The following is a 16210-nucleotide window of genomic DNA, read 5'->3' as shown; positions in this document are numbered from 1 at the left end:
TGTTATTAATTAGTCATTCAGCCCTGGGTGGTGTGGCTCAGTGGATTATGTGCCAGCCAGCGAGCCAAAAGCTCACTGGTCAGGTTCCTGCTCAGGGCACATACCTGGGTTTCGGCCCAGATCTCTGGATGGGGGTGTGAGAGAGGCAACCAATCGCTTTATCTCTCACACATGCATGTTTCTCTCCCACTCTTCCTCCCTCCCTCCCTCCTTCTTCTCTCTAAAAATAGATAAATAAAAAAATTTGAAAAACTCCTTCAAACTGTTCTCTAGAGGAAGACAACTTAGCTTTTATTCTTTAAAAAGCAGTAGTAGTAGAATGGCAGGTGTACCCTACTACTGTTTTCTACCTTAACAGCTAAGTTGAAAGTAAAGATAATTAATTTTAACTTTATACTTCTGCCTCTTTTTAGCCAATGGAGTCTGAATGGTAACCTGGTAGTTATGCTTTTTATTTTAGATATTAGCCCCATTCACCATATTTATTGCAAAAATTGTTGTCATTCTGTTATTGTCTGAGTTTTTAAATTTAATTGTATAGACCTACTTTTATTATTATGGTTTCGGATCTATTTAACATTTTCACTGTTACTGTTTTCTGTCCCTTGAAGAGTCAGAAATTTATGTTTTTCCATAGCTGGAATAAATATTCCAAGAATTTTTCTTCCTTTTTGCTTTGGATTTTATGTTAACTGACTAAGGTAGTTTTACTACAACATTCATTGTCAGTACAGAGGTTATTAAGAGGGCTTACCATCTTGTAGAGTATGATAATCTGGTACTGACAGTAGTAGAGTTTTTGTGGGGAGCTGAAAAGATACCTTTTCTGTTGGTCATTAGGGATGAAGGGGTGAGGCTGGGGGAATGAGGATCATGAGCTCAGGTGCTGCCAACTGTGGCCATGAATGAGCTTAATCTGGTCCCAGGTCTGGGCGTGCCTCCTCGCTGCAGCTATTTTGTGACCAGCTGGAGACCTGCGCTCATGACACAGACTGAAGAGAGAGACCCAGAGACACACTCTGAGTGCCACCTAAATTTCAGTCTGCAGAACGAAGGTCAGTGAGTGATGGATGAGACAAGGAGAAAGCAGAACCCCAGCTTTGCTGGGCATGTGTTCAGGTGGAAGATGCCTCCTACCTTTATAATGGCGTGCTCAGGGTCAGGGCTCAGAGTCTGAAGTGAAGCTTCATTTCTTAGTTCAGCTTTCAGTTTGTACACTTCAGCTTCTGCCCTCTTCAAGGATTTTTGAAGAGTCAACTTTTCTCTGTTCCAGACTTCCTTTTCAGAAGCAATGATGGCTTCAATGTTGGCGCCACCAGTGAATGAAAACCTGGAAGACTGGAGACCAGAGCCTATTTACTTAATTGATTTTTAAGAGTGAGTCTCTAAACAAAAACCAGGTTTAAACATATTAGATGTATCACTGTGGGAGATGGAGAAGTCTCAGTTTTTCAACCTCTGACAAGGAACATTCAAAGCCAATCTCAACTGACATTAAAGAATATACACTAACTTTTAAGTATATGGTCCTTTGCCAAGCAGGTTAACTTTGCAACTAAAAATCTTCATGAAAGCCTAAACCCCAGAGAAGGTACTTAGATTTAGCAGAACCTGGAACTGAAAAAGTCTAGAGATTTAAGAGACGGACCATCTGGGCCCAGGGGCTGAGTGTGGACCTGCAACAGGACACTGGAGACGTGGGGGAAAAACCACCTGGCACGTGCCCAGGGAGTGGACCCTGCGGAAGCTGTGGGGACGTGCCAGTGTATAGGAAGACAGAGCTGTCTGACAGGTCTTCCCTATCTTCATGCTGGGCAATGACGCAGCCAGCAGTTTATTCTGCAGTTCTTAAATGAAAAAAAAATTGAGTAAATTCCCAGAGTAGTTTATTAAATTGAAATATACCATATTTTCAAGACTATAAGACGCACCTAGGTTTTAGAGGAAAACAGACAAAAAAATTGAAGCAAAAATGTGGTAAAATATTTAATAACATAAATATTTCAGCAATGTAAATGTAAACAGAACTCAACGGCAGCATTAACAACCATTATTCCTCCAAAATTGGGGGGGAGGTGCATCTTATAGTCCGAAAAATATGGTATAATTTAATGACACCTTTCACTTCCATTAACAACAATTGATATATAACTGATGAGAACACCCAGAGTTCAAATTTGAACATTTAACATGTGTCTGCTGTTAGTTCACAGGCAGCAGAGGACCTGGCTGTATAGATAAGTTGATCTTGGTTTGACTGCTGACTTCTGTTTTCTCATGTCAAGGCTGCTGGGCATGGATTACAGATTCTGAAGGTATAAAACCCAGATTCTGACACACAGAAGGCTTCTGATAAGTAATAGCTGCTGTTACTATTATTACTATTATAACAGTATTGTCATTCCTATAAAACTTTCCAGTGATTCTACAAGTAATCAGATACTTAATATTTTTACATCAGCAGGGGTAAGAATTGAAATTAGCCTGCAGAATCTGAAACTCTGCACTACTTCTAATATGGCTATGCTAAAAATAGACGTACGTAATCTCTGCCAGCTGCTGTCTGTCGATACCACCGGATCTGCTCTTCTAGCTTCATAACCAGGTTTCTCAAATCATTCTTTTCCTCAGTCAGTTGACTGATATGTCCTGTTAGATCAGCATTTTGTCTTAGTAGTCTTTCAGTCATTGAGCCACAAGAGGTACTTGGGGACACTGAAGTAGGCTAGAAGGATAAAACAGACAAAAAGTGGCATAAACACTAACATTTATAAATAATAATAAACACTTATAATAAACACTTATAATAACATTTATAAATAATGCACACAAAATGTGGTCAGCACTAAGAACAACAATCTTATGAAGAAGTGGTGCTTGGGTTGAGCCTTAAATAATAAGTAGAAATTCCCCAGGCAGGAAAGAAGACAGGGAGACGTATATTAAGCAGAAGGAACAGTGTGTGTAAAGGCACAAAGGCTTGAGCAAGAGGGTGATTTTAGGGAGCCACAGTTGCTTGGTAGAGCTAGAGTTAAGGCTGCCTTCACTCTGTGGACGACAGACTTAAATGCAGGGAGTGGAGAGCCATGAAGGGCTGTAGGCATGAGCATGCCACACACAAAATTTATGTGTTAGAAAGAATGCTTTAGTAAAAGTGTGTAAAGTAGATTAGATTAGCAAAGATAAATCCTGGTGTCATCAGGAAGTCACTGCAACAGTCTAGGTGGGAGATGTGAAGGCCTGAGGCAGTGACTAGGGCACACAGGACAGACATCTAGGAGGCAGACGGCACAGGACTTAGTGACCACTTGGATGTGCGAGCAGCAGTGGAGCGAGGTGGGCTTATGGTGGCTTTCAGCTTTCTAAACTGGTGATATCATGACCGGAAATGTGGGTTTGGGGCAGGAAAGGAAAATAATGCTCAGTTTGGAATGTGTCTGTGAGGTTCCTAAGGGGTCACTATGGGGTACAATTCCCCAAAGAAAGGTGTCTAATAACTAAGTGAAAATGTAAGTCTGGACCACAGGACAAAGGTGGTCCACTAGAATGTAAGCTCCATGTAGGGGAGATTTTTTAATCAGATTTATTTATTGTATATCCAAAACTCAGGGTAATACCTGGTACATAACAGGTGCCCAATGTAACGATCTGTTCAATAAGTACGTCCACTGAGAAACTCAGGCTGTATACATGAACAAGCTTTCATGGCTACAGTTAGAGGAAAAAGTGGATGCGGGTAGGAGGAAGAGGAGCTCATGAAGGTTGCTGATGAAAGAATGGAAGAAATGAGAGAATACTGACACAAAAGTAAGGAAAGAGAGTTTTTAAGATGGAAGAAGTAGTGTCAAATGCTCCAAAGACAAAAGGGGCTGAAAAGATTCACCAGGTTCACCAGTGTGAAGACGGTAGTGACACTCATCGAATGCTAAGGGTAGCAGCCGGGTTCATCTTTCTAGAAACTTGGTTATCATAATACAAGAGGTCCACATAATTATTCAATAATGATAATGAAAGTTAATTTCCTCAAGCTTTCGTCAACTTTTATTGGGAGAGCCAACACTGAATATTCAAAATGAATGAAAAGGTAAAAATAAAACTCTTTAGAAAATACAGTGCTAGTTTCAAACAATTGATACAGTTTCCATTAAACCTTTGTTTCTTGTTACTTACAAAAAGTTTTTTAAGTCGTACCTCTTTGCCTGGCTGGCCAGTTAATTTTTGTAGTTGTAAAATAATTTCATCAATATTTTCATGAACCCAAATGAAATCTTCATCATCTGCTGTTTCAAACTGTAGTCTTCAAAACAAAAAAGAAAAAGGAAAAAAGACAAAAAGTCAAAACATCTCAATCAGTGGTGTTGGCTGGCACCAACATTATGGATCGAGCAACACTCAGCTTCACCTATCACTTCTCCTTTACATTAAGTGTTCTCTCTCCCTGGATCAAGGTGTTAACATATTTGTTTTCAGGTACATGAGTTTTGTTAGAAAATATAGCCTCCTAATGTAAGCAGGCATTAATTTAAAATTTTCATTCCCCGACCCTTGGCTAGCTAGGAATGAGAGGCAGATTCTGTCCGGCTTGTCTAAGACACTCTCTCCAATGGTCAGGTAGCAAAGTCAGACCTGTTGGAGGCTTTCTGGGCAAGGCGCTGTAGTTTTGAAGCCACATGTTGAAGCTTTTGTTCGATTATTTCTAATTCGTGATTATAGCTGGTTCCTCCTCCATTCATTTCAATCAGTTTAGGATAGCTTGATTCCTTTGTCTCGCCTATTTTTTGTTGAAGAACCCAATTTCTAGTTCGGTCATTGGTTAAACTCCATGTGGTTGGCTGGTAATTTTGGAGAGAAAAAGAAAAAGCAGTAAGTATAAACAAACAGCATTCTTTCTTAAGAGAACACAATTTACAGTAAGCTTTCAAAATTGTTGAAAGCAACATTTCTGTGACTTTAAGTAAAATCATGTATAATGAAACTAATTTTACCATAGGCTAATTGATACAAACAAGAGTTTTAGGCTCTCACTGCATCTCATCAATGTGACAACAAAATGAAGTTGAATGGAACGATGGTATGTGAGGAGCTGCTGTATTATTTCTACTCCAAAGAAATGCCCATAGATTTTGTTTTAACGTGATTTGTACACAGCTTTTAAAATAATTTAATCTAATATCAAAATTATATGATCAAAGGGCTGCAATATTCTTTTAAAATATTTTAAAACAAACGGCCAATTTACCTCATTAAGATTCTGATACAGAATTCTACTTCCTCGCTTTTCTTCTCGTTCTAGTTCTTGCTTCTGGAATTCCTGCATAATTCCTTGCAGTCGCTTTCCTTCAAGGTCCAACTTATAAACTTGTTGCCTCTTCTCTTCCAGCTGGCGCTGCAGATCTTCCACTTTGGACTGGAGCTCACGCATTTTCTTCTGTCCCTCAGTGTTGGCCTCTTGTTCTGTCTGCAATGTCTTCCTGTGAGCCTGTCTATCCTTCTCCATTTGCTGTCTTGTCTGCAACGAATCCAGTTTATATTTCTCGCTCTCATTTAATAATTCTACTATGCGGCTGTGTTTCTCCTCGAGCTGTTTCTGCAGCTCTTTGAGGAGGTCCTCAGAGGGCAAGGAAGGCCGGGGCTGCCCAGTGTCGTCGTTGCCCCGCTGCAGCTGCGCGTGCACTTCCCGCTCCCGGTCCAGGGTGCTGCTCATTTCCCGTATCCGACCTCTCTCGGAGTCAAGCAGCACTTGAAGCTCTAAGTTTCGACCTCGTTCTTCTGCTAGCTGGGCATCATATAGCACTCTTTGTGATTCCATTTCCTGCTGTGATTCATTTAGTAGTTGCTTCTGTTGTTGCAAAAGTTGATTTAGCTGAATATTCCTTTGTTTCTGACCCTCCAGTGAAAATTTCAGATCCTTATAGGAGAAAATGATTTTAAGTATTTGTTACTATTATTAAAAATACTTTATAAATACATACAATTGTGATTTTATTAATGCTAAGTTGGTAGTATTTGGTAATACCACTGATTATCCAGTTTACTAACTTAAATTTTCACTGGTTAGAGCATTATTATTTAGACATTTAGGTGATTTTCATCAAAGAATATAAATAAAAGACAGAGAAGCTAAGTAATGCTTTCCCTCCTAATAGTAACCATTTCTGATTTAAGAATAGGAAGCAGGGTATACTTCTTCTAGAAATAATAACCTTTAAAAATACAAATATTTCTGATATAATGTGATATGAGTTACTAATGAACTTTGTATTTTCCAATATCAGGTACTAAAACAATAAGGTTTAGGGGAAAATCAGGGTTAGGGGCAAGCTACTCAAAACCTACACACATTTGAAGTGATAAAAAATAGTCATTGGGACTTGAGGAGAGGACATGCCTTTGACAGGCAGAGAGCTCACTAAGTCTGCAGGCTACCACGGTGGACATTAAAAATAACCCTCAACAGTAACAGGGCAGAAATGAGGGCCACAGAGATTTTTATATGGTTTTATTTATTAAATTTTTATTTATTGTTTTGAGATACACAGACACACACACAAATTTAGGTCAAAAGCCATGTATATATATGAGAGAGAGAGAGAGAGAGAAAGAAACACTGATTTGTTGTTCTACTTCTTGATGCTTGATGGACTCATGCATTGATTCTTGCATGTGCCCTGACCAGAAATCACACCCACAACCTGGTGTATCGGGATGACGCTCTACCCAACTGAGCTACCCAGCCAGGGCTTACACAGACTTTTGGTGTTGAGCTAGCAAGTACTCGGTTATGTGGATGGAAGAGCTCTGAGCCAGTAGGGCTGGTGTTCAAGTGCGCACTGCTGTGAGCTGAGATCTGTGCTAGGCTGGGAGACAGCCCAGTGGGAAGGGACTCATTTTCATAAACTATAGCAGCAGGGAATCCTGCTGCCAGGAAAGTATCACTGCTCCCCTGCCCTATGAGAACATGGGAACCAAAACTACTACTGCATTAAACTGGTACGACTGCCCTATTTATCAAATTGTATATGCACTAATTTAAATTCCCAAAACACATGGTGCAGGAGAACAGTCTGAATGCATCCTTGGATATAGCAAAACAAAACAAAAAAAGCATTGTACTACTAGCATTTCCTTGTATAATTTAGATAACATTATAATAGTATTCAATAAAGAACAAGCAACTCACTGCAGTTCATAAAGAGTTCAATGTTGACATTTTAGAAGGAGAAAAGTCTCCTGATTCTCATTTTTCTATTGGATTTTCCACAGATACTTAAAGACAGAGAGACCACTACCTCAAGTTCTTCTTTATCTCGTTCTTCATCGCGTCCCAGTTTGGCCTTCTCTTTTTCCAAAGCCCACTGGAGCTCTCTGGATTTTTTCTGTTCACTTGCTAATGTGTCACTAAGCAAATGTACTTCATCTGTTTTATCTTTAACTTCCAACCTAAATCAGAGAGACAAGACAAACTTTCCTAAAACTACTTTGATTATATAGTGGGAAAGAGTACAACTTCCAATGAAAAGTGGAGGCATATAATAAAGTAGCAAATAGAAAAATACAAACCATACAAAGATTAAAGACTGTGGACTGCGGTTCATTTCAAATTAACTGTTTCTAATAGTACACCTATTATTTTCCATTACAAAATAATATTAATGAAAATGTTCCCTTGTCTTATACCTAACATGGAAAATACCATGTTTTTGTGTATGTGCGAAAACACTGTTCAAAATAAAGATGGTGCTTATAATGTGTTCTTAGCAAGTAGAGTATCTCAGTATTTACTTCAACAATCTTATTCTTTTTACAAGCATTATCTTTTAATGCATTTTGCATATATTAGCTAACTGAATGATGAATTCTATTGAGATAATAAATACCATTTCAAATTACTTGGTCAAATTAGTGAAATAAAGGTCAAAACTATATATCTTATATAAGAAGCCTGAAGTAGAATGGAAGCCACAGTACAGAACATGCCCATCATGAGCTTATTATTTGGAATTTTCTTTCCCACTGAATTCTTCCTATGAATTAATGAAGTGTCATGTTATTTAAACATCATGTATCATGTTATGTTTTTGTAAGATCCTCACAATGTCTGCGATAAAATTACTCCAATTTCTTCACTAACGCAGGTTTATAATAAGGAAGCGTGGTGTACCTAAATGCCTCTAATTCCTTCAGGTGCTTATGCTGTGCCTTGAGTGTTGTTTCGAGCTCCAGCCTCGTCTGCGCAAGCTCACTCTTCAGTTCGGCAGCTGCCATTTTCTCGGCACTCAGCTGTTCCTGCAGCTCTGCTGCTCTGTCTTTCACCCCGCTGAGCTCCATCTGCATCTCCAGCATCTGAGACTGCTTCTGCTGCATGTTATGTTCCAGGAGCTCTACATGGAAAATTATTAATATTTAAACCATGATTTAGAGACTAATACTTGATTTATAAATACTTTGTTGATGAGAAATGATTTGGAATTTAGGTGATTACTACAAATTAAAATATTACAGTCCCAAAGTGAGCAATTCAAACGAATATACATTATGCATATTTCCCTCACAGTCCAAACAGTCAACATTTCAGAACTATAAACATATTGGATGATAAAGTTCAACAAATGTGAAATAAATATAAATCTGTATTTGTTCGTTCAGAATTTCTATCCCTCACATTAAAAACCCCAGTGGTATCTGACAGCCGCCTGAGGCACCTGCAAGAGTCACTGGGGAACTGCGGCTGCAGCGGCCTGCAGTGCCGGCCGCATGCCCAGCCCTGGTTCACAGACAGTCCCTCGCACCTGTCCTAGAGAAGGGGGAAGTCCGAACCCCAATTTGATTCATGTTTTTTTCTCTAAAAACCAACCAAACCCTTGCTGCATATCTGTTACAACGAAAACAGACTGAAATATTTAAATTCACAGGTATAATAAATTTAAAAAGTTACAATATACATCAGAATTCCATTTTAATGAAAAAATATGAACTTATATACATGTACACATTAAAAAGGTCTGAACAACGATTTACCTGGGTACTATTTGAGGATTTAGGAGATTCTAGTTTTCTACTCTTCTACTTCTCTATTCCACCATAAATGTATTTTTTTACACAAGACCTTTGTATTTATAAAGACAATTTTGACTTGTCTTAAATCCCTTCTTTCATCTGATTAAATCTTTTTGGCCTATACTACTACGGACGCCCCTATTCCCCCTACCCCTCCCCGCCCCCTTCCCTCTGGCCATCACCACACTGCTGTCTATGTTTACGGCCCTGCGTCTATGCTCTCTGGCCGGTCCCTTCACCTTTTATCCAGCTCCCTATTCTACCATAAATGTATTGTTAACTTAAAAATTTTACTGAAGTTAATCACTTCATATTACAATTCCTATTATTCATGTTAGGAGATAGAAAAAACCTGACTTTGAAGAAAAGTAATGTTAATTCAGGCCTTTATAACCATTTCTTAGGGAGGTTAAGAAGCTACATGTATAAAATGTATGTAGTGAAACTAGGCTTCCAATGGGGTTTTATTAAGTAAACTAATACTAATAAACTATTTAAAATAATCTTCAGTTAATTCTATGTCTTAATATAAAGGATATATTTAATTTGTGATCTCATTACACCTTTTTGCTCTGAAATATTTAAAAATATTTAAAATCTTCAGTTCTTCAGTGACAAATGTAAGACTATGGTATAACTTTCAAAATTTGCAAAAGCGTAAGTGTACCATTATATGAAACAAAACTGAAGACAAAGGTATGTGTCTTCACTAGACAGGATGAAAATTAGATTTCAGTTTAATCTCAAGTGATTTCTTTCTGCAGCTCTAAATGAAGAGATATCCCTATCAAAAATGGGGAAAAGATCTGAAGAAGTATCACAAGCTTGTCTGGTGTGGTTCAGAGGACTGGGCACTGGCCTCCAAACCAAAAGGTTGCAGATTTGGGTCCCCATCAGGGCACATGCCTGGGTTGAGGCCCAGATTCCCAGTTGGGGGCGTGCAAGAGGCAGCCAATCAATCTATCTCTCACACACTGGTGTTCCTTTCCCTCTTTCTCCCTCCCTCCCCCTCTCTCTAAAAAGTAAATAAATAAAATCTTAAGAAGCATCGCAAAAGCAGGAATCCAGCTAGCCAATAATCAGAAGCCAATAATCATGGCAAAAGGACTAACCCCTTCAGTAATCAGTAAACATAAATCCAAACCACCATAACAATACACCGCTCACCCACTGGATAACAACAAAGGTCTGAGAGTAACAACTGTGGGCAAAGATGGGAAGCAACAGAGACTCTCAAACACTGCTAGCAAGTGTACGAACTAATGTGACCACTTGGGAAACAGTCTGGCACTGGTTAATAAATTTGAAGATACGTGTTTCATTATTCAGCAATTCCACTCCTGGGTCTGTACCTAGAAAAGTGATGCATATATGCATCAGAGACACAGTGTAACAAAATGCAGATTAGCACTGGATCTAGCAGCTAACGAGATATATAAATTGTGAAATAATCACACATGGGAATACTATGTGTTAAAAAAATGAACTAGAGATAACTACAGGAACTTAGAAGAATGTTATAGAGAGGTGACAAAAGACAGTGATAAAGTTCAAAAGCAGGATAAATTTTAAACCTCTGTGGTTTAGGAATATATAAATAGGTAGTACAACAACAACAAAAAAATCAGGATAATGGTCACTTCTGCATTACTAGAGGAGTGGATGCTGGGAAGGGGGCTTCTGGGATACTTGGCATAGGTGATGTTTCCAAAGATACTCGTCTGATTTGTTGTATCGTACATTTTCACATTTGTATTTTTTAAATGTATTTTATAGTTCACAATTTAAAAAGGATTAATAAAGAAACAGTTACTTTCATTGTAGATTGTTTTTTCTTTTAGGTTATCCTCACCTAGAGCTTCAAAACAAAGGAAAATAATGAACAATGGGCTAAACACCCTGGGTCAAGGCCAGGCTTATTCATTTTAAATCAAATATGTCTGTTTATATGTCAGAAAATTACAGTGTCTTTAAGTATTTTGTAAGGGTCACTGTCATACTCTTTCCACACAGCTAGCAAAAGCTGTTTTCAGACTTTACAGGAGGTAAAAGCAAAATCCTTTGATATTTTGAAGCAGGTCCTTAGCAGGCTGTCTGCCACACACAGCATTTTTTCTTTGCAGTGACTGAACAACTCCCTCTCCTGCACGACCACTGCCTCTTCCCAATTTCAAGAACTGCTACTTTTAAGGTGGAGCAATAAGCTTATTTGGCATAGCAAGACTGGTGTTACCTACTTACTTTATTTCTGTTCCAAAGGTAAGCAAGAGTTTCCATTTGGTTAGAGAACCTGGATGTATACTATTTTTCAACTCCAAGAACATAAGAGCTGTAGTTTTGATCTGTGGTTGAGCTTCTATGTACGCAGAGGGCCATCCTAAGGTTTCTTGTCAGGTTTCTGACTACACAAGTAGTTATCGCCCCCAACCCCTGCACTGGTCAAGGGTCAACTGTGTGTGTGTGTTTAAAATATTTAAATATACATATACACTCAGATATACAGGGTGGGGCAAAAGCAGGTTTACAGTTGTTCATATGGGAAACAACACAATAATTAATAAATAATAACAAGAATAAATTCTGTTTCACACACAACTATAAACCCACTTTTTCCTCAACTTGTATATACAGATATATACATATACACACACATATATATGTCTAAAACCAACTGGACAACCCCTTAGTCCCCAGGGTAATTAATGTAGGTTCTCCCTGTGATGTGAGAGTGAGAACCAATGTGACTGAGAAGACAAGGGTTCTAACTGAGAGATGAGAAGGGAGACGGTGTGAAGCATTCCCGCCGTACGGCGTACCTTGGCTTGCTTGCTCACTCTCTTGTTCTCTTTTCAGAGTCATTTTTCTACCACTCATCTGAGCATGCAGTGCTTGAATTTCGGATAACAAACTCCTTCTATCTGCTTTCTGAAGGCATTCCATAGCTGCTCGATATTCAATACTCTGTAAAAATGTAAAGTAAAAAATCAAGTGAAGACAGTTATAAAGACCAGAAAATTAACAAGCAGGAATCTGAAGAAGAATGAATGATATACACATGCTAAAATTTTGAAAAGAAATTATTAATTTTCTCTTCCTTTTCATTAGGATTTACTTCTGGTTACTAACCTTTGCATTTATTTTGAAATTCTTCAAACACACAAGACAATGCAAAGACTACTATAATAAACACCCACGTATGCAGCTTAGGAAATGGCACCTGTACAATCAAAGCCCCTGTGTACACCCCCCTGAATACATCCTCCCCTGCACCACCTGCTCAGAAAGTAACCAAATTCTTCTTTATGTCATTTCATATTAAATTTTATCTTCTAATTTTCATATTACATATTTCATGTCAAATTCATATCTTCTAATTCTCTACATATTGTTACATACACACATGCTAAATAATATGCAATATTGTTTTTGCATGTTTAAAACTTTATATAAAAGCAATCATACTGTATTTATCTTGATGTTATTTGCCTTTTTCACAACATTTTGGTAAACCAATGGGTTGACACATGTAGCCCTCATTTCAGTATTATGAGGGGGACCCAATAAGTCCAAGATTTTTTAATAAATAATTGTTATTCTTATATGTTTAAACCTGAGTTACCTTTCAAAGTACTATTTGGTGCAATACACCTATCATGATGTTTTTTTCTACTGTTTACAACAGTTTTTGAACTTGTTGATTTGATGCCTTTTAATCCTTCTGATGTTTTTGGTTTTACTTCTTCCACATGGGGAAAACATGCCTGTGAGGACTTTTTTCACAGGGAAACAAAGTCCCTCGAGTGAGATAAGGTGAACAGGGAGGGTGGGCCACGGGGATGGTGCCATTTTGGGGTCAAACACTTCTGAACACTCAGCATGGTGTGGGCAGGTGCACTCATAAATCACCCGTCATGCAATGGGCAAATGTATTAAGTCTTCAAAAAAAATTCACTGAAGCTGAACATAGCTCTCTCACACCACCAGCTGCTACACTGATACAGATGGGTTCCTAGAACACCCACCCCCTCTAATGGGGGAAGCCTGTACTACAAGGGGTCCGCCCTCCAGAAGAATATTTTTGGGGTCCTCCTTCATATCCAGTATTCCATAGAATGAATACACCATATTTTATTTGAGCATCTTTTTTATATATTTATTGGATATTAACTGCTTTCCATGAGATCATATATTTACATCATGTGTCCTCTTTTCCATTGGTTGTTTTAACATCACTGGATAATTGGTCAGTAGTTTTCCTTCTTGGAATGTCTCTGTCTGGTTCTGGAATTGGAGCAACAACTGGTCTCATGGAATGGGTTGGGAAATAGTCCCTTCTCTCTTTTATTTTGATGAATTTGTGAAGGACTAGTCTTAACTCTATGAAACATTTGGTAGAATTCCCCAGTGAAGCCATCTGATCCTGGACTTTTCTTTGTGAGAAATTTTAGAATTAGTAATTTAACTCTTTATTATAGATCTATCAGATTTTTATTCTCTTCATGAGTTAGTTTTGGTAGTTTTAAATTTTTATAAATTTTTCCATTTAATGCTATTGCAATTCATTTTTTAAAAATAACATTTTATTTACTGAGAAATCAGATTTTTACATCTTGATCTTCTATCCAGCAAAAAAAATTTTTTTTATTTTATTTATTTATTTTTCAAGAGATAGAGGAAGGGAGAAAGGGAGAGAAACATCAAGGTGTGGTTGCCTCTCACGTGCCCCCCCCCCCACTGGTGGACTTGGGCTGCAACCCAAGCATATGTCCTGACTGGGAATTGAACTGGCGACCCTTTGGTTTGCAGCCCATGTTCAATCCATTGAGCTACACCAGCCAGGGCCTATCCAGCAAAATTTTAAGCTTTTGTATCAATTCTAAAAATGTGTGTGTATAGTTCTTCTTTAGTTTTTATGTAAGTGAGTAACGGGCCTTCCCTACCCCCAACTTTTACTTATTTCTCCTGCTTTGCTAGCTGAACATTTAGGTCACTAAACATTTAGTAGTAGGTTGAACAAACTACTGAACTCTTCATTAAGAAATATTTTAAACATTTAACTATAAGATATGTTTGTTGTAGATTTTTGCTAGGCATAATCTTTACTTAGTTCAATAAAATTTTTTTAGTTTATTTGCTTTAAGGTAATATTATAAAGTATAAAATTCTCCATTCTAATTAAGTGATTAATTACCCTTATTTCTCGAGGTGATCACTGTCTTTTCCCTTTTAATTTGTTAAAGTAATGAATCACATGAGTTATTTTTAATGGTATGCTACCTTTGTAACCCTGAATAAGTGAAAAGTAGTTGTCTTTAAAAATAAGTGCTTTGGTGAATTTGGTATGTTAGTACTTCACTGAGGATTTCTGAATCTGCATTCAGGAATAAAACAGGCCCATGTTTTTTTTTGTTTGTTTCTTTCTTTCTTCTATTACCTTTATCTGATTTGGGAACAGGATTATACGAGCCTCCTCAAAAAACGATAGGGCATGCCCTGAACCACCCAACTGTGAGGAGCCCATGTATAACTCTGGAGTTAGCTACTCCCTGAATGCATGGCAGACTTCTTCACCTGTAAAACCATTTGGACTTGGTATAACTCTTGTGGGTGGATTTTTAAAATGTTTTTAATTTCATATTTTGACATAGTTTCACAGAAACAATCCAAAAATTGTGTAAGGAATCTCATGTGTCCTTTAACCCAAATTCACGTTTGCTTTACCATTCTCTGTCTCTCTACATAAATGCGTGTGTGTGTATCTACACACATCCATGCACATATCCTTATTTTTCTTTTTCATAATGTGTGAGAGTATGTTGCAGGCAGATGTTCCTTTATCCCTAAAAACTGCAGTGCGTATCTCCTAAAAGCAAGAATATTCTTTTATAAACCACAGTATGATTATCAAAGCAGAAATTAACCTAATATAACCCCTATAATGTATAAAGCTTATTTAAATTTTGCTACATTCTCTAACTAGCAGAAGGGAAAAATTGGTATTTTTATAAATCTTTGTCTTTTGTGACCTTAAATTTTTTAAAAGTGCAGGCTAGTTATTTTGCAGTGGGTCCTTCATTTCTGAAAACTTTTTGTTCAGAAATAATTTAAGACAAAGTTGCCATGTACCCTTCAGCCAGCCTTCCCTGATAGCATTTTATGTACTTGTAGCACATTATGAAAACCAGGAAACTGAAATTGGTAAAATACCATGTAAACTCCAGGGCTTATTCAGATACTATTAGTTTTCAAATGCACCTGTGAGTGAATTGGTATATAGTACTGTGAAATTTTACCACCTGCACAGGTTCATGTAACCACCAGTCACGATACGGACTGTTTCATCACTACAAAGAAACTCCTTTGTAGCCACACCCTCTCACCACCTAACTCCTAACAGCTACTGATCTATTTTCCATCACTGTAATCTTGTATTTTCAAGAGTGTTATATAACATTATTTTGAGGGAAACAATCATTTGTTCCTTTTAAAGTGCTGAGTAGTATTTCAGTGTATGGATATGTTATAATTTGTTCATTCATTCACCTGTCAAAGGATATTTCGGTTGTTTCCAGTTTTTGGCCGTTACCAACAGATCTGCTATGAATATTCATGTATAGGTTCACGGAGACATAAGTTTTCATTTCTGTCAGATTAAATACCTGTGAGTGTGACTTCTGGGTTATATGATAAGTGTATTTTTACCTCATAAGAAACTGCTAGACAATTTTCCAGAGTGGCTCTCCCTTTCATATTCCTAAAACAATTCATGAGAGATGGAATTTCTCTGTCAGCACTTAGTGTTGTCACTAGTTTTTATTTTGGCCATTCTGATACAGTATAGTGGCCTCATCTTGTTTTCATCTAACGTGTCTCAATGAGTAGATTTTAATTATGCACTAAAGAGATGTCGTAACCTTGATATTGAGAAGTATATGATGTCTGTTTGTTCCATTTCTGGTGACAGTAACTAATCACTTGGATAAGGTAGTATCTGAAGATTTATTTTGAGAGTATGTAACTATACGTTCCTGATCATATTACTATAGTGTTTAATAAAGGGTGATTTATAGATTCCATCATTTCTCCTACATGCTAGTTGGCATTCTGCCATTAGAATTTTTATTCACTTATCATTATAAACTCATGAATTCTT

At 37.6% G+C, this 16210-nt stretch overlaps 1 protein-coding gene across 8 annotated transcripts in view; it reads right to left on the bottom strand.

The window, feature by feature from the left end:
• AKAP9 (A-kinase anchoring protein 9) overlaps positions 1-16210 on the bottom strand; it is a 173761-nt gene that overhangs the window by 5261 nt on the left and 152290 nt on the right. For all 8 annotated transcript variants that reach the window (XM_053655099.1, XM_037136468.2, XM_053655095.1 and 5 more), the window contains 8 exons: positions 11874-12018; positions 8162-8381; positions 7290-7440; positions 5240-5908; positions 4627-4832; positions 4192-4297; positions 2543-2725; positions 1138-1338 (listed from right to left, as the gene is read on the bottom strand). In XM_053655099.1, the coding sequence (XP_053511074.1) occupies positions 1138-1338; positions 2543-2725; positions 4192-4297; positions 4627-4832; positions 5240-5908; positions 7290-7440; positions 8162-8381; positions 11874-12018 (1881 nt within the window). The remainder of the gene's footprint in view (positions 1-1137; positions 1339-2542; positions 2726-4191; positions 4298-4626; positions 4833-5239; positions 5909-7289; positions 7441-8161; positions 8382-11873; positions 12019-16210) is intronic.

This window comes from Artibeus jamaicensis, unplaced genomic scaffold, assembly GCF_021234435.1.
Source record: "Artibeus jamaicensis isolate MK-2021 breed Jamaican fruit bat unplaced genomic scaffold, CSHL_Jam_final contig_923, whole genome shotgun sequence".
NCBI lineage: Eukaryota > Metazoa > Chordata > Mammalia > Chiroptera > Phyllostomidae > Artibeus > Artibeus jamaicensis.
Note: the sequence above shows the minus strand (reverse complement) of the source record. Positions and strands in the feature narration are given on the sequence as shown.